The sequence below is a fragment of the Gavia stellata genome, chromosome 17 (assembly GCF_030936135.1).
Source record: "Gavia stellata isolate bGavSte3 chromosome 17, bGavSte3.hap2, whole genome shotgun sequence".
Classification (NCBI taxonomy): domain Eukaryota; kingdom Metazoa; phylum Chordata; class Aves; order Gaviiformes; family Gaviidae; genus Gavia; species Gavia stellata.
Genome location: NC_082610.1, coordinates 13,190,756 through 13,218,622, shown reverse-complemented (window position 1 = coordinate 13,218,622; position 27,867 = coordinate 13,190,756). Strand labels below are relative to the sequence as shown.

At 42.5% G+C, this 27,867-nt stretch overlaps 2 protein-coding genes across 4 annotated transcripts in view; both read right to left on the bottom strand.

Annotated features, from left to right (window-relative positions):
* Nucleotides 1–14,799, bottom strand: part of SCUBE2 (signal peptide, CUB domain and EGF like domain containing 2) — a 40,924-nt gene extending 26,125 nt beyond the window's left edge. Inside the window, exons 1-8 of one of the 2 annotated variants that reach the window (XM_059825848.1) lie at nucleotides 14,678–14,784; nucleotides 13,914–13,927; nucleotides 12,240–12,362; nucleotides 11,669–11,794; nucleotides 8,300–8,434; nucleotides 2,723–2,848; nucleotides 2,210–2,326; nucleotides 1,239–1,328 (exon numbers count right to left, since the gene is read on the bottom strand). In XM_059825848.1, coding sequence (XP_059681831.1) covers nucleotides 1,239–1,328; nucleotides 2,210–2,326; nucleotides 2,723–2,848; nucleotides 8,300–8,434; nucleotides 11,669–11,794; nucleotides 12,240–12,362; nucleotides 13,914–13,927; nucleotides 14,678–14,784 — 838 coding nt within the window. Of the gene's footprint in view, nucleotides 1–1,238; nucleotides 1,329–2,209; nucleotides 2,327–2,722; nucleotides 2,849–8,299; nucleotides 8,435–11,668; nucleotides 11,795–12,239; nucleotides 12,363–13,913; nucleotides 13,928–14,677 lie in introns of both variants that reach the window. The other variant, XM_059825849.1, reaches the window with a different exon arrangement.
* An 8,148-nt stretch (nucleotides 14,800–22,947) lies between these two features.
* The window catches only part of DENND5A (DENN domain containing 5A), a 62,558-nt gene continuing 57,638 nt past the window's right edge, over nucleotides 22,948–27,867 (bottom strand). For both annotated transcript variants that reach the window (XM_059825761.1, XM_059825762.1), the window contains 4 exons: nucleotides 27,717–27,799; nucleotides 26,301–26,424; nucleotides 25,574–25,742; nucleotides 22,948–24,845 (listed from right to left, as the gene is read on the bottom strand). In XM_059825761.1, the coding sequence (XP_059681744.1) occupies nucleotides 24,662–24,845; nucleotides 25,574–25,742; nucleotides 26,301–26,424; nucleotides 27,717–27,799 (560 nt within the window). In that variant the 3' untranslated portion in view covers nucleotides 22,948–24,661. The remainder of the gene's footprint in view (nucleotides 24,846–25,573; nucleotides 25,743–26,300; nucleotides 26,425–27,716; nucleotides 27,800–27,867) is intronic.

The following is a 27,867-nucleotide window of genomic DNA, read 5'->3' as shown; positions in this document are numbered from 1 at the left end:
CAACACACCTTCACTTGCTACCTGTGCTCCCCATCACGGTGGATTTACACCCATACTGAGCGTTCCTTCAGGCTTGTAACCCAGGTGCCACCTCAACCTAATGTTCCTCTAACTTCCCCCTATACAAACTATGTCTAGATCTCTCCAAACTTTTCTAGTGAACACCCCGAAAATACAGTTCTTCATATCCAACTAAACAGAAATAACTCACTCTTCGGCATTCATCCTCTTGAGTCTAACAACCTTTTCACTGGCTGGACAAATGCAATTTTATCCAGCTCATATTGATTCAGAGAGCTGCAAACGTCATTTTTTGTCTGCTTTTTGAAATCCTCTCTTTCTAGTTCTGTCTCCCAGTCTTCTGCAGCATCAAGCATATGCTACTTATTCTCAAGTTTTGAGACCTTTACTGGTTTATTCCCTCCCAGTCTCTCGTCTCATTCAATATTGGGGGCTGTGTCCAACCTCCACATGAAGACAGAGCGCCTCTTCTTTCCTTCTCTTTCCACAGACATGTCATTTTTTTGAAAATTAGGCTATTCATTTAGATGTCTAAATATGGATTCAGGAGCTCAGAGCTAGCCCTGTATTTTTGGTAGTTTCTTCCTCAGCCTCCGTGCTCCATGCCACTTCTGTGGCAAATGCCAATAAGCACAGTAAATCACCCTGACTGCCTGGAGTAAGGGCTTCTGAGAGGTGGACATCCACTGACCCAGCTGCCCTGAGACCACTGTGATTGTTTCTCATGCCAGTGCCTTCCCAATAGTGAGAGACCCTCAGAGGCTGGCATTCTGGGCCACATGTGAACACCTCTAGGAAGAATAAGATGACCTCATATCCTGACATGTCCTTCTAGATGCAATCCACCACCGGGCCCAATTCTCTTCCATGCAGAAGTATACTTTCAGTTGAAGAGAAGCAGGTAAAACACTGCTTCCTCCACAATCACTTGGCTAAAACTGTAGCACAGAAGGGATTGTCCTGCATTCCCATGATGAATTAGAACCATGGAAACATACACTACTTCAAGGGCAAGTTCCTGACACCTCCTGCTGACCATCAAAAACAATGTACATAGTTTCTTATACATTATGGAAAAATATTATTTCCTTAAAAGGGAGTGCAGCATCTCAGGCAGAATTCAGCCCAGAGCTATGATGGTTACAATAAAAAAAAAAAAAAATTCTTCAATCTAAAAGGTTTCAGCAAACACCAAAATTTTGGATAAGCACTTTTACCCATAAGCAACCGTCGCTTCACCCTCTTGTCCACATCAGCTCCTGCTGTAGTGTTTCCCTCAGAAATTTCAACAGCAGCCTCTTCTCTCTCTGTAAGGAACATGAAAAAAGCAAATGAGTAAAGGTGTCCTGACCAGAAGCCTCATCTGATATCCAATACGTACACACATGCAAACAGCTGCATCGCACACTGAATTATCAGAGACAGTCAGGACTGACTAGGCAGAAATATCTTTTTTTTAAAAAAAAAGAAACTAATAATTAAAATCATGAAGACTCTTCAGTTAGAACTATGAGAATATTTGCTTTTGTTGCTTCCTTACAACTCATGTTCGCTTCAGTATTCTTAACAAAACAGAAGATGTGCTACGGATGTAGCGAACAGCAACAAGACGAAAGAACTAATTGAACTGCCATGAACTGTTTTGTTAAGAGCACACTGTCATCATCTATCATGGACTAATACAAGGACCAGCCAGTTATGCCTGAGCATTTGATCTCAATCAACAGACAACAAACTCTTCCAGAGACTGAAAGAGTTTATAAATCTTAAGTGCTTTCTTTACTGGATAACTGCCTTGCAAAAATTGTACTTTAATTGAATTCAGACTTCTGGTTTTAACAGACGTACTGCTTGGTTACGCTCTCTGGCTCATGCTGTACAAGAAACTGAACCTAAAATATCCTAGAGGGAAGGGAATCTTCTTTGGTTAGTGACAGGCCTTGTGCTTCAGAGGGGCCAGTGATAACTAGAGGCTGCAGCAGTATTAGGTAGCTACTTATATAGGGAAGCATAAGTTGCCTGGACCCAACCAACTCACTCATACGCTAGCAGGTTTCTTAGTTTTGCATTCCTTGACATTTTCTAGCCATACTAGCATGAGGAGCATTAATCATGCATACACAGCAACACCACACCACTCCAGAGTTAGTCATCAACAGAAAACTACTTCCCTCCACTGTATACTGACCCAGGCAGGTTTTCCCATCCACATGCATGATGTACTTGGGGTGACATCCACAAACAGGCCCATTATCAGCATCATCACATGTATGTTGACAGCCACCATTTCCATGATTACATGTTACTAGGAAGAAAATACATGTTACATCTCATAAGTACTTCCAGCATCTTTGAAAGACAGTGTGCAATTTTGTCTCTATTTGACCATCCAATACACCTTCCTAACATGCCCCTTTCCTGAAGAACTCTGTGAGACTGAAACACTGCAGAGCTCTCTTGTGGAGCTGAACTTCCCGTCATTATGAATGATGGCGCAACTCCCAAACTGCAGACACAGTAGGAACCAATAGACTGGTGTGATCATGTCCAGCAAAGCCATTGATTCTAGTTTAATTCAAATGCACGCAATTTATGCGTGTCATCCCAGTTTAGCTATAACATACCAAATCCCATATCACTGCAAACAGAACACTATTTGTTCACTTTGGGAAACCATAAGCATATGCAGAATGTTGCATACAAATGCAGCTCCTCTGGTTCTTGGACAGTTCAAATCCTGGTCGGCATTCACAGGCAACTCCTCCTTTGGGTGTTTCTCTGCAGATGTGGGCACAGCCATGATCTTTATTCATGCAGCTCATGCCTTCTGCAAAACAGGACAAGTGCAAGAGCATCAGCCTCCTCAGCATCGATGCGTGCAGGCAACAGTCAAATAAAGTCAGTTCAATACACACACAGGCAACAGACTGCTACTTCTGAGAAGACTCTACAGTGTTAGGACAAGAAGTATAAGCTTACAGACAGGAAAGGCAGAAAGTCCAATCCTGCAAAGTCAAAGGCCCCAAGGCTGTGACCAGGAGTGACCAGGCAGACATGCAGACCATACGTATGCTGTATGTCAACTCTCTTTTTTGTTAACCCTTTTTTTTTTGTCTGATTTCAATAAATACCTCCCAAAATAACCCCACTGGAGATTATCACAGTGCTCTGTATTTCTACACACCTTCCCAGACAGTCAGAATTTAGTGCCAGTGCCTTCTTTAACCAAATGGAAAAGCAATATGACACTAGTGACTTTCTTCCTTTTGGTACACCTCCTAAAAACATCCTGTTATTTTTGTCTCTGACAGTTACAAGCTAGGCATGCACCAGCACTCAATGACTGCCAGAGTGTCTTGTCTGGCATTTGCAGAAAGTTAAGTCAATTAAACAGGGAGGAATTGTTCCCAGAATTACTGTAAAAATTTCTTTCACCTTGCCCCATGGTTCAGCTAAATCAAATGCCTTTGCCGTTGCCAAGATGGTGACACAATTTGTACACACACAACTTAAAACTGCACAGCAGCTGGCTGAGTTATTAAATGGGATCATGAGATCAAATTAAAAGAATAGTTTTTCTTCTAACAGTACACCAGGGATTTTTACTGAAGTCTTCTATAGTGCTACGAAATTGGAAGAAAAGACAACTGAACACTGTCCTCAGGTATATGGAGAACACACCTTTGCCATCAAATTCTCTGCCCTGGTGCATTTGGCTTTCAAAGACACGATACACCAAAATGCTCTTTCTTCTTGGTGAGAACACTTCATTGGAAACAACTAAGTGGAGCATACTTTGGCTGCAAGGGCTTATTCCGCATTACCTCAGTGAACTTCTACTGAGTTGAGCAGATGCACAATCAGAGAGAGAATGAAAAGGGTGACCATGCTGCTAAAAAGGGGTTGTGTGAAGAGTTCCACACCCCATGTATTTTTTAAATTTACACATCCCTTTTTGCAGCCTTATTACTAAATGAAACAGAAACACTGTATTGGAAGCAGAGGTCAGCTCGTCACCGTTATTCCACTACGCTTCAATTAGGTCCTTGCTCTGCACACGAGTATTCTCGCCATCTGAAGCACAAGCTACAGTACCCTTTCTTTATTAAGTCAGCTTTAAGCAACAAAACAATGGATATTGCAGAGCCTAGATTATTCTGCTCTACTGGCTTTTTGATTCCATTCCCACAGTGAGGACTCTGTAGAAGTCTAACAAGACAATGAAACTTCAAATCCTGCAGCACAGAGCCCAGGGAACCTACATGAAAGCTGTCATCCATTATTGTGCTGTCAGTCAAAGAACGAAACAACCTATGAGGCCACAAATTAGCCTCATTAACTCCTGTGGCTTTGTGACATTTCTGTTCTTAAGCATGCAATATGATTTGGTCTATTAGCTCAGAGGCATTAGAAAGCATTAAGAGAATTAGCAGCTTAGTTTCTGTTAAAGTTATTCTTTTGTCTCTATTGAGCTACCAGAGGGGAAACTGTTCAAGCAGGTACTTTGGTAAAGTTCACTGACATCAGACAAATGGTTTAAAAGCTCAATTTGGGATTGCTCCATTCTGAGTGAGCAGAATTCAATCAGGTCTCCACAAAAAGCTAAAACTGCACTTCCCAAACCAGGGCACATTTTCGTAACAAAAGTGCCCATTGTGCAATAAGGTACATGACCAAATCCACCAAAATCTAGCTGATCCACAAGACAGCATTTCATAGAAAAGACATACATCCACACATTCTAGCATTTACTATGAAGCTGCTGCTTGTTTCCAAAGGTGGTAGAAGCCCCATTTTATAAGGTTGTATCAAAGAAATGTCTATAAAACCATAAACACTGTGTGACTGCAAACTCCTTCATGGACACAGAGTCTCCCAGGTCACATTGTTCCAGAGCTGTTGTAATGGCAGATTGTGGCCCAGAACCAAACCCCAAACAAATTTTGGTCAAATCTCAGCACATGCTGCTCAGACACAAATTTCTCTTGCAGGAGACCCTGCCCTGCTGAAACACAAGTGTCTTGGGATGGATGAGACTCTTGAGCGCCACACTCGCAGCCAAGAGGGCTGGACCCAGAGCCTGCCTGGCCTAGCGGACCCCAAGCCAGATGAGTCCTTTCTGATGACTGGACCTTCGCAAAGTTACCCAGCAAACTTCAGTGAGGTCTGAGCACTCCTGTCACTGGCAAGACACAGGCAAAAAGACACCATGGTATTTCCCTATCAGGTCACATTAAATTAATCTCTTATGTGTATGGTCTGTGTTTAAATCTTTGTCTTTTGTACACAGAAGATGTAGGGACATCACCACCAATCTGCTAAGAACATTAAGGCTCCATTTAGGTCACATTCAAACAGGTGCTCGATAGGACAGAGGGAGAGGATGCAATTGTACAAAGAACCGGCAGAGATTCTCAGAGGCACCCTCTAACAGCCAAATAGCGAGAAGCATCAGCACAGCCAGCAGAACAGGACATCCCAGGAACACTTCAGTCTTTTCCCATGCTTTCTACACCCTTGCATTAAGGCAACTTTTTCCAAAAAGCTTTCTAGTTATCACTGTTCTCCACAGTCAGAAGGACTCTAAGAGCAATAGCTGAGATGGTCCCCTGTGTACGAGCTTTCAGTCCACACAGTGATTCCAAATGTGGCTTTCATCTTGCAGGTCCAATTCAATCCCACTGATTCAGCCCAACAAGTAGATAGCTACGACTGTGAAATACCGCAAGGGAGAGTAGCAAGATTTGTCATCCATAGCAATAGCAACCACAAGATATACTACATATATACTCGTGAAGAACTCTGTTTTTCTTCAAATTTTTGTATTCTCTAATATGGAGCAAGTTAAACACAGAAACAAGCTGCATGTGCATGGCTGCCCTGCCAGCTACTATAACAGCCTCCCAAAGTAAATCCCCCATACAGATGAAGAAGAGCTCATTCAGAGCAGCCAGCCAAGGAATAAGATAGGATTATGCACAACTTCCCACGACACTCCAAGTTCCTGTGGTTTAAGCAGGGGCTAGGCAGAACTATCAAGCCCCTCAAAGCACCCCTGTGCTTCAGACCAACACAGTCATATCAGATGAAAAATCAAATTTAATTATCAAACTCTCCTCTACTAGCTACCTGACCTTGAGTCCCATATCACAGTAGATGACAGGTAACCCAGAGGATAACTGCAGATTTACTTGAAAGGGCAGATGACTCTTAAGCTCCCCTGTTACACTGGTCAGCAGGAGGAATACAACAGCCCCAAGCCTCTCTATTTCTCCTATCTCAACTCCAGTTCACTCTTTTTCTGTGTGTGTAAAGGCCAGTATTGCAGACCAGTAGGAAGGTCTCTCAAGCCTTAATGTATGCACTCTGTTAACTGGCCTGGGAGACAGGGAAGGAAATACTCCCTTATATTACAGGTAAGAAACAAAACTGAATAGGTAGTCTAGGCAGTAGGTGTCAAATACTGTTTCGATCAATGCTGTGAGGTCTCAAAAGAGAACTAATAAAGTATATACACTGAGAGATACATACACAAGGCAGAGAATAGAAGACCTAGCGATGAGCAGAAAAGCAGAGAACAAAGTGATGGGAAAGATAACACAATGAGATTTGGCTTACAACAGACCTGCCCACCCAAGAGAAAAAAATAATAATAATAAAAAAGAGGGGAATCCCGTGAAGCACTTCTTCACAGTGATGGGGGGGAGATGGGAAGTAAAGAGTCACAGCATAATAACCTGAAAAAATGGCTCTTAAAGAAAACTAAACAAAACACTTCTGTATTTTAGTACGAAGAAAAAAAAGCATTTCAGGCAAAAACACTAAGGGTTTTTTCTTAAGACTGGTTTCCAGAAAATTATAATTTATTTAGTAGTTTTTAGGAAAAAAATGCATCATCTTTTCTTCTTGCTTTCTTTTTCAAAGGAAAAAGAGAAAGACTAGATTAAGTGGAAATTTGGTACTGTGGAAAAAAAGGCTTTTCTTGCCAAAAAGTTAAAAGAAATTAACTGCATCTTTAAAAATAAGAGAACAGAGGTAGAATTCCAAAGATACAATTTAGGGAACAAATATTAATGACAGGAAATACTGCTGCTGTTAGTTCAGGAGAGTAGAAGGTACTCAAGCAGCAGCAAGTAAGAGCAAATAGAATTGGAAGTTTTTCCTCCCTTGGCATCAGACCAGACAAGGAGTTTGAGCAACTGATTTTCATCCGTGCACACACACAAACACACATCACTGCTAGCAAGGCAACATGAAGGGAAATGCCTCGCCCCACCACTGCAGCCTTCCTGCTTGTCCCTGCTCCCGGCGCAGCTCCTGCAGCGGCAAGCTGAGCAACGGCCTGAGAAATCACCATGCATCAGCAGACCCCTGTGAGACCAAGCCCAGTACCAGAGAAGCTGAGAATACAAATTCTTAATTCAAACAGAAGACCAATTCAGCTATGTGAGATGACAGCCACCTCAGCGCACTCCTCTGTGGATGGCTATATATGTCTGTAAATGTTGATCACTTCACTATGGGGATTTTTAAAGTGAGATTTGTTTATTCGTGCTCAGATTCCTCTTATAGTCATGCCAACGATAAGCCATAGATTAAAGAAAGCTTTGCAGCTTTAAATACTTCTTAGTAAGATATTCACTGTACAGTTCAATGGACAACTCCCTGATCTGAGCAACCACTTTAAAGTATTCCCTAAGGACATCCAAAATAATTTTGTTCAATCCAATGTCTAATTAGATATCCAAGGCTCTCTGATCTCTCAAAGGTCGCTTCATAAAGGTTTCACTCAAAACAAAGAACGTGATTTGAATACCTTTGGGGTTGACAAGCAATAAATCTCTTAGCTGAAACCTAAACACTGTACAGGGAATCTAAAAGGTACCTGAAGGTAATGCAGGCATTGCCCTGTAACTAAAGCCAATGGAAATGGTCAGAACTCACTGTCCTTCAATTTGTTGCCATTCCCTGGATCAGGACACAGCTTAGCTGCACAACAGAGCATAAAGTACACTGGGAGTACAGCAGTACAGCCTTTAACAAGCACAACACTGCAGACATACAGGTGGGATCAAAGGGGCAGAAGGGATTTAAAGAGTCTTCAAAGTCACTTAGAAGATTCTGACACACTGTTCCTTTTAAAAGGAGTGAGGACTTCAAGACCCTTCACAGCTTTGAAAATAATCAACCTAAAAATACTTTTGAAGCTGCTTTGAGATTTTGCAGTTAGCTTCTGTCAAAAACTCCTGCTTGGTGCCTGGAGGGAAGCAGCCAGTACCTTCTGAGCGGTGGATGCACGTATGCTGGTTATCACTTAGAAAGAACCCTTCCTTACAGCGACATTCATAGCTCCCCACGGTGTTGACACAAACATGCTGGCAACCACCATTGTTGAACATGCATTCATCTGTATCTGAAAAAGAGAGAGAGGGAGAAAGAGAGAGATCAGCTTTGAACCAATACACTCATAGTGGCAGCAGCCGCTCAATATGCAGTACAGACATCTACTCTGCATATAACCACCCGGGCAGCTTAGACACCCAAGGCTAGCCTGTTGTTGTTGTGCTGTCACCCTTGGGAAAGTATATTTTTGCTGCTGCTCTTCCCCTGTTTGCAGTTTGCCCAGTCAGTCACAGGGCTCCCAAGAAGCGCTGGCCAGCTAACCAGAGTTACCAGTTACAACTAAGGCAGAGTAGCCTTCAGTGCAGCCAGAAGCAGGGCTCCACACTCTACCTACCTGAACATACTCTGCCTCTCAGTGCAGCTGGATAGTACTACCACTCAGCAGCCTAGCTCATTTACATCTGGGTTGAGCAACCATACACGGTTCTGTCTTGCTCAGTGAGACACAACTTTGGCTCCAAACCCATCCAAGCTATAAAAGGTGTTTTTCCAGAAAGCTCCCCATTCTGAAGCAAAGGTGGAACAAGAAAAATACAAGCCTCAGAATAAATCTAGCTTAAAACCTATCCCCTGCTCCTTACTTTCACCCTAGCTAGAATTCACACATCACATCTGTTCTGATGCTCAGTTTGATTTATCCTCCTCCCTCAACTCTAGGTCATCGCCAATTACCATCAAGGCTGCTGCTGTGTTGCCTGACTGCAGTCAAGGACAAGAGCAGAAGTTCTGGAAATAGTTTTAATGTTGATTTTGCAATATTCAGAGCTTCAACAATACCAGAGACTATAGAAAGGCTCTGCTTGCAAGATAACCACGAGAAACAAAGAGTAGAAAAACCACCTAAGCCTCTGAACAACAGGACACTCATCCTAACCTCCAAGTCTTTGGAATTTTACCCCTTAATAAGTGCATGTTTTTGTAACCACCACCACCAAAGAATTTCCCTACCCTAATTTTCAGAAATGCCAATTTGAACAGGAAGTAAAAATGCTCAGTCCCTTAAAAAACAGGGCAAAACGTTGCTGAGGCAAAGCACTGGTCTCATTTGCAAATTCATATGGAACACCATGTTTGCTCCCTGTTCTGTTCATTGTTCCTGTGCTAATAGTACAATGTTTTTAATTTAACATTGTAGCATTTCTGGCATAAAACAGCTGTCTTCTAAAAAAGGAGAAAGAGAAAGGCTTTTAGTAAGAAGCATAAAATAGTATTACAACAGATTTAATTTCTACTGAAGACAATGAATAAGCCAATTGGATGCAAAAGAATGTGACCTGCTGTAGCAAAAAGAGCGGCTGACAAATCTCCATCACAGAGAAGCTGAGTATTTTAGAGTTCTACAGTGATGTGAATGTGCAAACAATCATGAATAAACAGCCACCATGAGCCTTTAGTACTACAGATTTGAACTCCAGCAGATGTTTCTGTCTTACAGACTTTGGAAAGCTTTCAAAAAAATCATGTCTTTCCAACAAGTAATTGTCTATTTGGCTTAAACCCAGGCACACAGCCGAGATCTTCAAAAATAAGGGTGAGAGGAGGGCAACCCTGGCATGAACAAAGTAAATAAACAGATTAAGAGAAGATGTGATCCAATTTGCTGCATGCCAAAATATTTATTTAACATTTACATCACATCTCAAAATTGGCAGGTCAGTGGTAAAAACTTTGTTGTATGTCAATGACATTTTATTTTATTTTAAAAAGCCTGCCACGCAATACTGAGCAGCTTCCCAGTAACATAGCAGGTGGTAGATTTTGGTCTAAGTTATGTCTAGGTCTCACTGATCACGAACAAGTCAGCTGAAGTATGGTGGAGAAGGGCTACTGGGTACAAAGAGAATACACCTTTTGGTGGCACTGTAAGAGGCAATGTGTTTGTTCACATTCAGCCCTTCATGGTAACCTCAACTGAACTCCACTGTGTGTTTACACAAATGCACGAGAGAAAAAATAAGATGGCCTTCCTATTATTTTAAAATATCGGGAGATATTTTGCTTCCCTCTCCACTTTCTTCAGTGGAACTTAGTGACTTCATCCTCTCCTCCACTTACACTGTAACAAAGTTAATCTGTGGGCATGCACCAGGTTCCCAGCAGGTAAAACCCAACACAATCCCACTCCAGAGACTCCAGCAGAAGATATAGCCCAGTGATGGTACGATCCCCTACCCGATACGCCATGCACTAGTGGGAAATACCCCAGCCAAGCTAACTACAACCTTAAAACTATGCTGAGAGCGCAAGGTTCCCTCTGACTGACGTGGGCACAGAAACCTGGCCAGGCACATCCACACTCAGTGCAACAGAAGAGAAAAACTGAGCCATCTCTGAAAAAGTAAACGGGACAGGTACCACAGCGCAGAGCAGAGCCACAGAGGGTACCCAGCGTGGGTCCTGGAAGCAGGACAGCTTCATCAACATGAGGCTCTGTCCCAGGGAAATAACACTGGCAGCATACCACACTGCCAACAGGCTGGCAGCTCATGCATTTCTGTGCACTGCGTGCTGAAGAATACTATCACAGTAAAACCACAAGGTCTTGTTACCCATTTTTAAAGACTTTCACCTGCTGGCACACAAAAAGAAGGAAACTACAGAGGTCTTAAATAAAGAAAAAGAGGGTGAGTGAGAGTGTGTTCATGCAGGGTCAAGGGAGCGTGGCCAGGATTGAACAGGTTTCCAGGGTTGCGTACTTTGCTTCACACTAACCACCCAGGGCAACTCCAAGCATTTGGCTTAGACCCTCTGTACTTCAATGGCTTCTATCATATACAGCTGCTGCACACCCCTAATTGTCCTTTCCCTACAGCGTGCATGTCAGGAAGTACTCAGAGACAGTAAGAGTGAGAAGCCCATACATTATAGATGTATGAGAGAGAAGATTTCTAAGCCCGGAAACACACCTGAGAACTGATCCAAAACTAACTTTGGAACAGAAAAAGACAATGACAGCACACGTTCTTCTACATAGGCTCATTTAGCATAATAATAGATGGCACTTCACACATTTTAACCCAAAGCACTTAACAGAAATGTAGCACAATTATCCTCCTCATTTGCAGAGGGGGAAAGAGCCACACTGGGATGGTACATCAGTACCTGGAATTCCTTAGTCCTGTATGTAACATCCTTCTGCAGCTGAGCTGATTGAGCCCAACAGATCGCCATGCATTTCCCATGGACGCAGTTAAAGGGTCATGTTAGCATCACCACTCACAACGTTCATGAACACACTTCTTACCCAGGCAGTTGTGGCCATCATGAGCCAACATAAAGCCATCGTAGCAAGTACAGCGGTAATTTCCTGGAATGTTGAAACACTCATGGACGCAGCCTCCATTGAAGTCGTTATCGCATTCATCAATGTCTAAGGAATAAAGCAAAAGTCAATATGATGGATGCTTGCTTGAGTGTTACAGACAGTTAGAGATGCGACTGTGTAAATGTGAGCAGCAACCGCTGTCCAAAATCATTATTGTCTTGCAAATAGACTATACTTAACGCACTACTTGCTGAACGTTTCTAAAGAGTGACAAAATGCCCTGCAATTCCCGTGTAGCTTTACCTTATAATTTGTAAGGCTGCTGGTTAAACAACAAACTGATTATTAGACCAAGTGATATTACTAGGTGAAAAGTCATGCAATGTTTGCCTTTGATTTTGTAAACAAGTAGTAGTAAATCAGGTGAAGAAACAATGACTATTTTGATTTAAAAATCACCCTCCATATTCTAAGCCGTTATTTTTAATGGCTTTGTCTTAGAAATACCTCATGCTGACACAGGCAGAGCACAGCGCTTCCATCACTTTACCTTCACATTTCCTCCCTTCGCCAGTGTAACCCACTTTGCACATGCACTTGTACAGCTTCGGGGTGTTTTGACAAATAGCATCTGGGTGGCAGTCATCAAGCCCCAGCGCACATTCATCCACATCTGTGAAAAGACAAGATTCAGAAGGGATGTCAGAAGGTGGAGAACAGGGCATGTCTCCTGTACACATCACTGATGAGAATACGTAAAGCTGAGCGCCTGTTTGTGGTGTGGGCGCGCATATTATATGCATTTGTGAGTTAGGAGAGAAACATGCGGAGACCGTATCTGAACTTAAATTTGTATAATGCTCTACCTGCATATAGACGTATTTGTATGAAATTCAGATAAGCTTGTGTTAAGCCTTTGTACTCACTTATAAATACATCAAAAAGATCTCCTGTGGGCTAGATCCTCCATGAGATTTAGCTGACAGTTTTACAGAGATTCATTAGAGACTGCGAATCTTTCTGGTTAACAAAAAAAACAGTTCTTGAAAGAGTTCTTGATCACACCCGTGACATCACCCTCAGGAAGCCCAATGATTTTTAAACTAACAAGGGGAGCTTATAGAAATGTACTTTCAAAGTCACCACCAACATGTTAGAAGACTGACTTACCATTAGAGAGATGTTTAATTTATAAATAATGCAATTTTTTTTTAATACAAGAATAAAATCTGGTGAGCAGCATTGCCAAATCACCTGGCCAGCCATCACAAAGCACAGCATACTGAAGCAAAATATCCAGGTGGAAACTTCAGAGCAGAGGAAATGAGGAGAAAGGGAAACACCAACAGGAAGAAGTCCTGGAGATGAAGAAGTGTAGACAGAAGAAGAGAAAGAAAAGTTATGGGCAGCAGAAGACATCAGCAGTTTTTCATACAGCAGAAGAGAATTCAAACACAGAAACAGGAAGGTTTCCAGCAACTGGCTAAAAGGAAGAATTGCAGAAGCAGCAGCCCCCATAGGTACAAAAAGTGACTCCTAAAGTAACAGGATGAATTGCAGGAGTATCAGCAGAAAGTGACTACTCAAATAGTTGGCCACTTTTTGTAGTGGCGATCACTTTGTAACGGGGAATTTCAGCCAGCACCTCTCCCATTTACAATTATAGCATTCATCTCTTCACCCCCGCCCGGCCCCGTCACAAAATATGCCTGCAGGTACCGCAGCAATTGCCAACTTCAGAAAGTATTCATGTAGTTTTAACTCCTAACAGCATTTGGCAGCGGGAAACAAGGCAAAGAGCCAGTGCTACAGCAGCAGTGCTCTCCTGGCTCTCAGATGCACACAGAACCGATAACAGCAACAGCGTCTTCAGATACCAGCTCCAGAAAGCGAGGGGAAGGTGGAAAACAGCCAGAGAGAGTGGCAGAATCTGCTTCCTCCCAAAGTGGCAAAGTCAAGACATTAAAAGTAGGGGAAGCAGTGAATTGAGGGAGCAAGTCATGCAAGGAGGGGCGCAGGGAACTGCTGAGGGGCCTCCTGCTAGTGGGATTCAGGTAAACGGGGCGGGAGGAAAGGATGGGTAGGGAAGGAAAGACAGCGGGCAGAAAGAAGCATTAACCGCACGCGCTGGCTGCGTACCCCCTGCATGGTAAGCTCTCCTCTTCCCAGCCCGGGCCAGGGGGACACACCTGCCCCGGCAAGGCGGGTCCCAGAACCCACGCACCAGGGAGGGGGCTTCTTTCAAGGCTATGGCACAGAGACGTCAACAAGATCTCGTGCTGGCGGCAGAACAGCCGTCCTGCTATTTTATTTTTACATTAATCCTCTGTCATCTGCAGCACGCAGGGAAGAACAGTGGCAAAACCCCCCAGCATTAATGCACACAGAAGCATGAAAAAGAGGGCTTAAAAAAAAAAAAAATCACTAGGGACAGAGAGCGAGATTTCCTCATGTAAGGACAGTAGCCTGAGCCGAAGAGAGACCCTGGAGGAGGGAGACCGTGAGCAAACATCACAGCCTTAAACTTGGCAGTAAGGCGGACGCGGAGGAGGCTGCAGGAAGAATTCCTGGTTTATTCCTCGGCGACCAAAGGCAGATTAAGCCGCGACACACGCAGAGTTCACTTCCCCGCTCCTTCGGCAAAGGTGAGACGGTAACCAGGCGCCCCCCCCTCGGGGGTCCGCCCTGCCGCCGGCCGAGGCCGCCTGGAAACCGGCGTCTGAAAGTCACCCGCGGTGCCCGCAGCGCCCCGCGAGGAGCGACCCCCCCCGCTCGCCCCACCACGGGCCGCACCTCACCGCAGTAACGGCCGCCGCTCGCCAGCGGCTCCCCTTCCCTTCGCCAACGGCCGCCCCCCGCCCGCCCCGGGTGCCGGCTCCGGGCAGCGGTGGCCAGGCGGCCCGCGGGGGAAGCCGCCCGCCGGGACCGCCAGGTGCCCCGCGGGGGGAGCCGCTGTCCAGAGCTGAAGGCGGGCCGGCGGCGCGGCACTCACCGGGCAGGGGCAGGGCGGCGGGGGCGCCCGGCGCGGGCAGCAGCAGGAGCAGCAGCGGCAGCGCCCGCGCCCCCGCCGCGCCGCGGCGGCCGCCGGACCCCATCGCTGGCGCTGCGGCGGCGGCTGCGCTGCTGCTGCTGCTGCTGCCGCCGCCGGGCGGGAGGAGGCGGCGGCGGCGGAGGGAGGTGTCTGCGGGCGGGCGGCCCGCCTCGCACTGACAGCGGGCGCGGGGCGGCGGGGCGCGGCGGCGAGGGCTGGGCGGGCCTCCCCTGCCCCGGCCTCCCTGCGGGCCCCGCTGCCCCCCGCGGGCCGCCCGGCGGCACCCGGAGGCGAGGAGCGCACCCCCCTGCACGCGAACCGCCCCATCCCACATTAAAACCCGCCATCAAGCGCAGCAGTGCACCCACCCGCGGCCCCGGCGTTCGAACACCTGCACAGCACCCTAAACACAGATGTCCCGGAGAGCCGGGGCTTCCCGAAGGCAGGTAAAATACCTCACACGCAGACTGTGGGTGCCAGCGGCAAGTCTATTGGAACCGCTGCTCCCCTTGCCGGAGCGGCCCATGAAACGGGCTCTTCCTACTAGAGACAAGCCCGTGCAGAGAGCCCGTGTGACTGCATCCTGTCACAACCCACATGTACACACAACTCAGTCGAGCCTTGCTTGCTTTTCTTCAAAAGATACAGTACTGCCATTTTTACCAAGTAATTACGCCCCGCTGCCGCGCATAAAGTCCCCATCTGAAGGTTGTACCAGAGCCCACGACCGCACACCCCCGGCCCCATCCCATCTCCTTCCCCAGCCAGGGATTTCTCACAGCTGTCCTTCCTTTGGCAGGTAAAAGTGGCCTATCCATTATAATTTCCAAAATGTTCTTTGACCTTTCACAGCACAAGCGAGAGCAGGCAGTATTCTTTTCCACCCCTCCCTCCCATCCCCATTTCGCTGCCTTTTCTCTTTTCTTTTGTTCTGTGAGAAATACCCAGCTATTTCTAGTTGTAAGGGTGGTTTATACACATTAGTAAATCTTCAGAGTGAAACTTTCCCTCAGTCTTTGGCTTTGTTTCCTCAATGGTAGCTATAAATTACCACTTTCTCACTGGAGCATCAGGCTTCATTGCTTTTGAAATGATCAAAGTTATTCTCTTCTAAAACCCAATGAGAAACAACCTATTGTATCTCCTGGACGGTTTCAGTCTTAGTCAAACTCATCTAAAATGCATAAAGTTGCTCATTAAACACTCCAAGGATTCTCCGGTCCCGCACCATACCCCAAGCCCCCGCCCCTACCAACAGAAAGTAATAAACGAATGAAGACTTACTTGACAGTTTCCATGATCTCATAAATAAACAATCGATGGGAATTTGCACAGCCACGATGGGAATTTGCACAGCCACGCAGCTCTCATCTGGGGATATCAGTCAAGGTGTCCCTACAAACAATTCTCCCAAACGCACAGAGAAGCCATCTCCCATTGAGGCACGTGACTACAAGCTACCTTACAGGAAAGCTGTTACATATTTCAGGCACTTTCCAGTCAAGGTTCCTCAATGAACTTGACCAATATTAATTTAATTAAAATGCAGCATAAGATTTGATGAAAGACATAAAAGTCTACATATGAAGAGTGTAGCAGAAAAAACAGTAAGAGGCACTGAGAAGAGCCATATATGCAAACAACTAAAGCTTTCTGAGACACAGTAAAAGCAAAGCATCTTATTTACTTCAGTAAACTAAAATATAAAGTGACACATAAATATTTGGGAATGCCAGAGTTAGATCAAAAAATCTCAACACAGCTTAGAAAACAAATAGGAACAATATTAATTTTATCTTAGTTAATGAAACCATTTCTTATACATAAATCTCGAAGTGCTTTGTGAAGGATCCCGACTATTATTTCACACATAATACTCACTTGTTTATGATGAAGAATTGCCATTGAAATATCTCTTTAAAGACGCAAAACAGACAAAAGCTCAGACATCTTTCTGTAGCCTTCTCAACTATTTCTATTCAACCATAGAGTCAAAATGACAGATGACCTCACTAGGTACTAAGATCTTTACTGGAACAGAGAAGATAGAAAAATTCTTGAGACTCAACTTCAGCAGTAAGTTAAGTATGATGAAAAACAAACATACCATGGGCAGTTCAACAGGAAGAGACCCCAAATAGCATTGTTTGGGCTTTTTTCAGCAATTAAAACTAAAATAAAATCACAAAGTTTTAGGAAGGAAAACAGCTGCTGGTAAATATCTGCAAGAAGTGTATGAAAATATCCTGTTTGCACACATTATGCAAACTGATCCTAAAACCAATAGCAAAGTTTTTGCTCATCTTAGATACTATACAGCATTTTAGTCTTGAACTAAATTTTCTCAGTATTGTAAGGACCAGAGTCCCATTCAGTTATGTTTCACAGATGCTTTGGGGAGAGAGAGGTTTGGCTGGCTTATGTTTGGAGAAAGGCTGCACATCAGAAAACTGCTTTGCTTTTTCCAATTGTACCAATGTGTGTGCTCCCTTACAATCTTGCAAAACCTCGAACTTCTTCCTGCTAATGCTGTCTCATCTCTTTGGACTGCCAGGAGCACAACATTGCTATGAACAGTCTGCTGCTCCAAAGGAATTCTTCCATACAGACAAGATCCCTAATTCCCTCCTGCCCCCCACTTCAAGTATCACTCGAAGTTGCCTCACATTGAGAGATCAAGACTAAGCTGCCACAAAGCAGTCAGATGTAAAAAACGCTCCAGAAAGTCTGCACCTGATCTCCTGAGTAGAGTCAAATACTTTTGTTTGAAAATTTGGGATAAAAACTGCTTTACGCTTTATAATTCTTGTTAAATTTTATTATTTAATAATAAGCAAACACTATTTGAAGACATCTAGATTGCCATTTCATTTGTACTTTAATGTAGTGAGAAGCAGCGGGTCTGCTGGGCTGAGCAACAGTGCATCATATTGACCCAAAATTTAACACGACTGAGCGAGCATAATGAGTGCTTGTGATAGAAGCTGAAAACAGCTGGGGCGGCGGGGGAGATGCCAGAACAAAAAAGGGAAAGGGGCAGACAGACAAGTTAGGAAATACTTTCAAGTATTTAATTATTCCAAATCTTTTCGCACACATAATGTCTCAGAGCTGTAGCTTCAAGTCTTACTCATCTCTGTATGTATACTGGGTTTTGTACAATTCTTTTTCTTTGAAACGAATCACTCAGACTTTTGCACTTACACTTTCCATCTTAGTATCCAAGGTTTTTTCAAGCTACCAGATAGGTTGTTGAGCTCTACATAAAATAACACATCTCCAGTAGTCAGAATACAGTTTTGCAGTTTAAGAGTGGCTTTCATTGGGAGCAGGACCCACACATGGCTTATCTCAAACAATGAGGAAATCTGGGGTTCCTCTGGTCAAAGAGTCTAAAAGACCCTCTCACATCATTTATACTCCTTGTCTAAGCCCTTTTATGCCACTGGTAGAAAAACTTCCCTGAAACAAACATCAGATCCGTCAGTGATATTGTAAGTGTTGTAGGATCTGTATCTTAAAACGCCACTGTCACTGAAGAAGAACAGTTCCTCTTTAATGCAGGACTGAATACAGTATGTTCTATTAATAGATATAAATCTTTGGGTTAATAGGGAAAAAAAGGAGGCTTTTTGCTATGTGAAATAACTTCTAGACAAAGGTCTGCTTGGTGCGGCTCTTTTGACATTTGTACTTTGTAAGAACCAAGTCATCACTACAACAAATCATAACACAAGCACATTTCTAGACCCATGTGTTTGGACCAGTTAAGTCAACAGACAATCATTGCCTAGCACTCAAACTCTCCTCACCAACAGACATCAATAAGCATCACCATCTATAAAACCACCTCAGAGCTGACGTTTGGAAAAGCGCTGTGAACCCAGCAGTTGCACAACACACTTCGCCTGTTCTTTTTGTTCCTTCCCCTTGCAGGAAGTCTGAAAGATTCGAGGCCACCCATTGAAAAAGTGAATGCGTTTCTGAAGCTGTGCTTACCTCACAGCTCCATCCAGGCCTGCCCCACGTCCATCCTCATAGTGCCCTGAAGAGGAATTAGAAGCAGCAGGTCTAATAAGCCTAGGGAATTGAGATGGTTTCAGTTTTCAAGAGAGGTGGGTTTGGCATCTCACACAAGCGCGGCACGCCTGGCAGCAGGTACCAAGTTCACAACTGCAGCCCCCCAAACCTGTCGAAGGCTCAGGCCACCAGCACCACCTCATCAGAGCATGGAGCAGGCTGAGTTCATCCTCTCAGCATCTCCCCCAGTGAACCCGAAGGATGACACCATCAGTTGTTAGTAGCGCAGCATCACTGCCAGCTCAGGAAGACTGACATGGTTCCCTCAAGAGAGATCCTAACGCTTTTTATTATGCTTTGCTAAAAAAAAGCCTCCACCACAGACCAGGGGGTGTGTGGTGAAAAACAAAGAGAGGTGAAGGAAGCAGAGGTATCTCCAAATGATCAAACTCCTTCCCTTCTGCCTTTCCCTGATGGTATAAAACATCCAGTGATGACCTCATAACAGTTTGACAGAGTGAACCCCACCAAATTCAGAATAGTCCTAACTTGAACCACTGATCCCAAGCTGAGAAAATTACCTTCTGTATTTGTCAGCTTTAAAACAGAAATTTGTCAAAGCGGAAGTTAGCCATTGCTAATGTGCAGGCCAGAAGAACATGCAAGTCTCTCCGGCTGTAGCTGACAAAAGAGTGGGCAGCTCCCTAAAACACACGAAAAATAGTGCACCTGAAGGATGAGCTCTTTTTTGCAGATGCTGGGCTACTAAGGAATGGCAGAAACTGTACAACATGGGGGAAGTGGCATTCAGCCTTTTTACCTAATTCCTGTCATTGTACGGGAGGAACCACAGAATGAGAGTGACTGAGGTTGGAAGGGACCTTTGCAGGTCATCTTGTCCAACCCCTCCTGTTCAAGCAGGGATGTCCTGGAGAGTGCATTTTGGATGAAGCAGGAGATAAAAGTGAGTAAAACTGACTTGGTCTCCCTGCTTCTCACACAATTGACGTATACAACTTTCAGGCCATAGGCAGCAGAAAAGTAACAAAAGCATAACCACGTATGAGTTGCGCTCACATTTATTTACTACTCCACTCGAATCTAAAAACTAGATTTAATATACAGTAAGGCAGGCAAAACCAGTTTCAAGGTGAGATAAGCAGAGCAATATTTAATGAACCAAGATTATACAGGGCTCTGCTACAACAGTATGTACTTCAAGTCACTCAAAAAGTGAATGAATGGAGAGGGAAGGAACCATACTTTTCCCTCTGTGCCAGCACACCTCCTCCACCCAGTAATTCCTCCTCTGGGACTATCTGTTAAGTTAGATCTTACCCCGGGCAAAGATGGGGTAAAAAAGGTAGGAAACAGGCAATAATGCTTGGGCATGCATGTGTGCCACAGATGTTGTCAGAGTCTCAGAGATGGAGGACAGTGCTATTTTCTCACTTAACCTTATATTTGAAGCATCAGACAGTTACATTTCCAACAATTCCTGCTTCTCTGTATGGACCCTCTCACATAAAGAGAAAGGTTGAGTACATGGTACATAGAGGTGACTAATGGTATTTTTCAGAACATAAAATTTGGAGACCTCCACCAAATTTGGTTATTGGGATCAAAAGTTTTTCTAAGGTAGGAAAAAAGCTAGTATAAATGGCAGCACGTACGTGTGTGTGTACTCACAGACACTTTCCAAGATCTGCATTAGTCTCTTTGCCTTCCTGTTCTCCCCATTCCCTGATTAGAGTAGGCATTTCTTCCACTGATGGCAGTCTGACCAACAACAATTGCTCGCAAGAAGGCTACACTGGTGCTGGGAGGGAGGCAGGCATTTAGTTGAACAGATCAGATACAAAACTATACAAAACCCGTTTCCTGAAATCAGACATTAAAATGTCAAACATACCTGCAGTCAGGCAAAGAAGAAAAGATGATTAGCCAAACTATAGTAAGAGGTTTTTGAAAATAGCACATTAATGCTATTTCTCATGTTAGAAGACAAATTTTATTGCAATTCAGCAAATGAGCTACACCTGTAAAACTGTTTTGTATATCCAATTCACATTTAATGTCCAATGTATTGAAATGTCACAGGAAAAATAAAAAAGGAAAACAGTACCTGGTTTTGTCATTATAATGTAAACTTCAACACCCGCCCTTAAAAAAAACCAAGCCAGTGATTTCCCCATGTAGTAAAATATATATTTTATATGGTATTGATGCTTTATCTTAGTTTAACAGCCAATATCTAGGTATAAAATAAAGAACTACAAAGATGTGAAACACGTGTACAATATCTTCAAGTATTTTCAAGTATCCTATAGTATCTCGCACTATGGACAAAAATCATTTGACAATATACAGAAAAAGTTAACTCTGAATAGTTTCACTGCAGAAACCTTAACATATTCATGAATTCAAAACACATCAAAAATATGGATCATCCAGCTAGTAGGTCCCATTCGAACAATTTGAAAAATATTCTTCGTAATGGAAGAAGTTGCGGAATAGTCTTCAGTTCATGAATATGTTTTCAGCTACAGAATGTCAGATGATTAAGTTTATGGCAGGTAAAGGCTATTTTTTGTATAAACTTATTGTCATAGTATTTCATTACATTTAAAACAAGTCTTTATTAATTTGCGTTTTCTTTTTTGTATAAAGTATCATTGTATCAACTCTGACAGCATTAATCAAAAAAGCGTAAATAATTGATAGGTAATAGCCTGGTTTTTTTCCTCAAATCAGGTATCAGCCTGTAAACATGTTTGGCCAATTTAGCACTACATACTTACCGCATTATGAACTACTTACTTTTTATCATTATATTTGTCTCTACAGAATGCATGTCTGCTGTTAAAAAAAAAAATACTTTTTAAAAAACCCAACAAAACAGCATAGCCACATTAACCTGCACCTATCAAATCTGCTGCCTTATTTTAGAAAAGTAACAGGGAAAAAAGGTTACAATTGCATTATGCTTTAGCTCATTTCTGAACAAAAAATGCAATGCAAGTTTTAAAAAGGGAGATGGATTTTACAAAGCTCTAGCTAAAGAGTAAAAGATGCCAACTACACCATTTGTTCTTATACAGTCATCCAATTCAGCAGAATGGCACGGAAGGAGCAAATGCTGGCTCCTAACATTATTCTGTGGGACTGATGCTAGCTACATCGCTGAAAGAAGTAGGTTGGTTTGTGGTAAACACTGAAGAGCGGTAGGGATTATGGCTGCTCCTACAGACTGAACTGTTCTTAGATATGCTAGCCAAATCTCTTCCCAAAACCCGAGCACAGGCTACCACAGAGCTGTATTTAATATCTCGGTCTTCCTTGGTAGCCTCTGGATCCAACAAAACCAGTATTTTTTCTGCTGCATTTCAGAACCTTCTACTGCTCTTCAGTGGAGCAATCCTTCCAGACTCAGAAGTCTTTACCAAATGCTTTGAATCCTAATGGGATTAAGCATTAATCCTGCTGTGAGAGAAGCAGGAAGGATCTATCACAAACTGGTCTTTCCTGTGAAAATGAAGTAACCGAGGAGCTGGGAAGATGACCTCTACATCTTCCTTTTGCATCTGGACAGCCAGCACAACAGGGTGCTGTCACTGATGGACAGCTTCATCCTCACGTGGTAGCCAAAGAACCCACCACTTGTGAACCAGCAAACCCCAGTCTGTGTCCATCCCAGGTATCGCTGTCATAATGAAGCCAAAAAGATCCACACCAAAGCAAGCCATTAAACCAATGGTATCATGCCACATTAGGTGAACTTGTGTAAAGAAAAAAACCCCTTAATTCAGGGTTAATTGCCTCATGCAAGATAAAATTAATCCATACTTAACACTATGAGAGATACGGTTTTAACAGATCAACTAATCTGTTAAGGTCAAAATAATTAATCCAACCCACCTTTCTTACGTAGACGTATTCCCTGTGAAATAAACAGGTCTAGTAAAGTCGTTTTAAACACAGCTAAAAGCTCTGTAAAATTATTTTTTTTGCTATCGTTAATACATAAATAAGCAATTTGGGGCAAGCGTATAAAGATTATCCCAACATACTAAGTTGAATACATGAAATTCTTAGAATAAAGTACATCTGTTTTATTTTTGCCTTTCCAAAGATGGAAAAAAAACCCAACAAAACCAAACCTGCACACACAAAATACTTGGGTGAAATGCTCCTGTAAGCTCCAGACTGTGAAAGAATTCACACCCACCCAGCATGAGGAGTGGCTTGGACATTGTCCTTGAAACGTCCTAACGTTACTGTGAAATTAAAAAAGAATCTTGCTCTGATAGGTAGTGACAAAGGAACTTCTCAATTTAATAATGAAATAAATAGGACAAAAGTAAAAATAGTCAAAAATTTAATACATGTGCTATACTTATAAATTATGGAAATAAAACTATCACAAGATTTGACTAAGCTGTAGGTAAAGAAAAGGTGCTACAACATTGTATGAACCAAAAAACTTGGACTCTGCTTCTCAAAAGAGAGACAATACTGAGATAAATTTATACAGTGGAGACCTCTTAAATACATAGCCCTGAATTTCTGTACAGTAATTTGTGATGCTGATAAATCAGCCTGTTCTTAAGTCACACATTCATTTCAAAGAGATTTTTATCAGAGGCTTCAAATAAACAGAGATGCCTTTAGGCATTTGCCAAGTTCCAGATCTCCGATAAATTAAGGATTCAAAATGTTTGTGTTTTATTGTAGAAGTGGACTAAAGCTTTCTCTGCTAAAACCAAAAGCATCCCAAATGAAGCAGACTGTGACAACAGGACCCAAGATGTATTCATTCAAAAGGAAAAAAACCCAACCTTACTATTCACTGTCTTTTCAGAAAATTAAGAAATCCTTATATTTGTTAGTAAGGTATACCATTATTACTTCATAGGAGCATAAACATCTTTATTTAGTCATCTAGCATTAGGGGAACTCATGTCCCTCTTTATCAGCAGTTAAGAGAATTACCAGCAGCAACCATATACCAAACTTCAAAAGGCTGGTTCAAGTGGAAACCTTTTTGTGTTATGAACAATTATTCCAGGTTTTTCATTTAAGTGGGCTGCACTGTAAATTCTGCACTGCAACACAATATAGCCAGTTGTATCATAGAAGATTTTTTTTTTTAAAGACAAACTTACAAAACACAACGATAGGTTAAATAAATAAAAAACATCAGTTAAAAAACACGCTTAATTTCTTCTGTGCAATTACGTACCAATATGAAAAATATTACTTTGATCTCTGCACATTTCATGGTTCAGTCTCCTGGATTTCACTAAAAATAATACTGACAACAAAAATAAAGGAAAAAATGGTTTGTTGACAAATCAGTGCTTTAGAGCTATTAAAAAAAAGCACACATCAGATTTGTAGTTCCCTTGCAGCAGAACATGAATCGATACGTTAAAAATCAAACATTGGTAATAATGTTAATATATAAAATATTAGTTTAAAAACTATAGAATGACCTTCTCAGCAGAAATGGAGTGTATACATTGGGGTCTATGACATACAGCATATCTGAAGGCAAGTTCACAGAATGCTGAAAGGCTCACTGCACATTTTCTATGGCAAGGAAATACTGCAGCTTTAAAATAAGCTGCACAATACTCATCTCTATCTCTTTCACATGAAAGTGTGTAAAAAGCAAATCAGCAAATAAACTCTAAAATAGATTTATACCAAAATCCTCTTTTTTACATTGAGTTTACAGCTTCTATCCATTTGCCTGTACTATATTTGGAGTTTCCTTCAAGAAAAGTCAAAGTTGCATTTTAGGGCCACGAGCAAGTTCACGATACAACGTACTGGCAGACAGAACTTTTGCATACTAACGAGACTCACTCCTTGTTGCTTTTTTTTTTTAAAGAGAGTTTTTCCTGTGGGACAAGACATCATATATCAATTCCTTTGACAAGAGATGCCTCCAGCGTAATGTTGAACTCCTGCAAGGTCTGCAGCACTCGAATCAAAGAATTCACAAGAGTATGATCCTTAATCAGTGCTATGTCTTCATACATCTGTGCTGTGATCGGGCAGTCTGCGAGCAGGGCGATCCAGTGATGCAAAAGGTGGTCTCTGACAAAGTGGCAATTTGCAATTTGGAAATAAAAATAAAGCCAAGTTAATTTCTCATTTTCACTGCCGTGGTTTTTATTCTTTGCCTTCTAAACAGACCTACCAGCTTCTCTGCACATTTTAATAAGGTGGGGAAGGAGGAGTAACCGCCTGTGGAACTTCTTTAAGTAGGGAGCATCCATGAGAGACACATTTCTAGGCTTTCCACCCCTCACATCAAAAGATACGGTTCCCAGGAGGCCTGGAAGTCCCAAGCAGGTCCAAAGTCACTAGCCTTTGCCTTTGTGTCAAGAGGCTTCTAGATGGTCCCAGCTTCCCTCCTACTCATCTCCCACAATGAGTAGGTGGAGGGTGGGGAATTCACCCAGCCATTAACTGGAGAGGCCTCACTAATGGATGGTTTTCTGTTTCTATCTTCCGACCTTGCTAACTATACATGAGAGGGAGGCTATTCACACCAGCCTACTACCTTTCTCTCTTGATTCAGCTGCTCAGCTATTTGGGATACTCAGTTTTGTATGTCAGATTTCCCACACTTCACAGCCCTAAGAACTCAGTCAGGACATGGTTCACTTGATCTTTCTTTAGTTACATCAAAGAAGCGTATAAGTAATAGTCAAACTGCACAACCCAGCAGTTGTGTGGCTTTATCTTAATAATATGCAACATCCTTTTCGTTTTATTAAAATATCAATAGTAATAATAACGATAAAGAAGTTTCTTTATACCTGGCTCCAAGACACACCAGCATCTGAAACTTGCCATCCTTCCCAATGTTTCTAGGGGTGTTGTTGATAGCAGTGACAAAGCGACAGAAATTCCTGGCCCTTGTCTGCCAGTTCTCTTCTGGGACCATTTCATTCTGCTCAAGGGTCTCATAGTATGTTTGTGCTTTTTCTTAAAGGAATGGTGGGAAATAATGAAGTTTTATCAGTGTATATAGCAGTCCTAAAATATAAGAAATATCATTCTCTTGTGCTTGGAATAAAATAATCAGGCACTATGACCTTCAAATTTAGATGACTGAATTTCCCCATAAGCATGCTTACAAATCCATAAGGCTATCTGATGCCCATATTGGACTGTTGGCAAATCAGCATGAGCGTCTGCATCGTGGAGGGGACAGTTAAAGTTGAAAGGCCTCAATTCAAAGCTCATCCATTAATTTCCTGAATGATTATGTCTAGATAGTTTTTTTCTGTTTGATTCAGTCCTGTGTTCCCCATGTGTAAAACTGGGATTCCACTTCCTTCTCTCTGAATAGTGTAAAGAGGCTCTAGTATCTACTGAATTTTGAGATGCTACAGTAAAATGATGATATAAGGAGATGCTGCCAAGATGCCTCCAAGAAGTATGCTGTTCACACCAGCTGAGACACAGTGGCAATGATAAGGCACATGGATGGATATATTTTGAAGACACAAACAAGCTCTGGTATGTCTTCCTCCCACTTACCTAAGAAGTCCCAAATAAAGACGTTTTTGAAGAGTCTTGGTGATTTAAATCCATGCTGAAACACTTGCTCAAGAGCTGAAACAAGTCCACTTTCTCCACACAGCAATAGCGTCAGACTGCCTCTCTGCCAAGCACACACAGAGAAGGCACACACACTTATTATCTCAGTTTGGAAGCCTGGGAGGCACGGAAGTGTCTCATGCATCTATTACTGAAACCAGTTTTCAAATAAATAGATGCCTGAAGTTACAGCCTACTGTCAAGCAGTGGCCCCAGACAGGATGGCTCAGTTATCACAAGTCCTGAGCATTCAAAAATTTGTTGACCTCTTTAAGAACAAGACTGAAGAAAGCAGTCTCAGGGCCTCATTGCCATCAGATGAAGCCACAAAAAGGCCAAGATAAAGACCATGAGCACATTTTACCTATAATAATAACCACTGTACAAAAAAATTAGTAAAAGAGGAAAATATTTTCTTAAGTAATAAAGATCACAAGTCCATTGTAGCAGGTGCCTCAGACTGTTTGCTTATCAACAAAACCAACATTTAAAGCAATTTTTAAACCTCAGAAAAAAACCCAAATTCTTCTTTAGAACACGATGGTAAATTCTATTTTGCAAAACCAGTGCATGACCACTTGAGATTATTGTGTCAACGTGATCAACCAGATTTATACTGTATATGAATTTGCCATGCTATACTGAACTTAGAAAAGATAGGTGCAGAAGGAATGGAAGGACCTATTTGTAAAAAATTAATGACTTTCAAGAGATATCCATACAGGAGCCAGCACTGCTTTACACCACTCCTGCTCACAAGGGCTGGACTTCGACGCTTTGACAGAGACATGCTTCTTAAATTTGTTTCAGTAAATAACTGCTGTGTCAGTTAAGATGATTACACATATAATACAGAATGGTACCAGAGTCTTTGAGAGCACTTCAGCTTCACTTGTGGAGGGGTTGGTGTTTGGGTGTGGGTCTTTTGTTTCTTTTGGGTTTTTTTGAAGTGGCCCATGGGTTTTCATATTTTAAGTAGCAAAGATAATGCAAAACCTACCCAGTACTCAATGTAGACGTAAAATGTCAGTTAATCCAGAACAAACTAAACAGGAGGCAACACTCTTGACCGTGGTACAGGTAGAATCCTCAGCCAAATTTGACTAATACAATTTCCAATAACAGAATGTTAACATTTAAATTAACAGAATGCTCCAGTTAGCAGCAAAACTGAGGTACTTGAGGATGTACTATTCCAACAGTGTAGTCTCAGTATCTCATTTTTGCTTCACTTAAGGAATTTTAAAACAGATGGCTGTTCGTTCAGTTTAGTTATTTCTGTTAGATATTCTACAATGCTTACTAACAAGAGTTTTAAGACAGGAGTGCTACTACACAGACAACACAACTCCTCACCTCCTTCTCTGGCTTGTGGAAATGCTTGACAATACCATTGACAGCTTCACCAATAGCTTCTTGTATCTGACCAGTATTTAACTCTGCAAAATAGAAAAATATATCCAGTCACCCTGTAACAGCTTTAGAAATTGTACCTGTGCATGAGGGA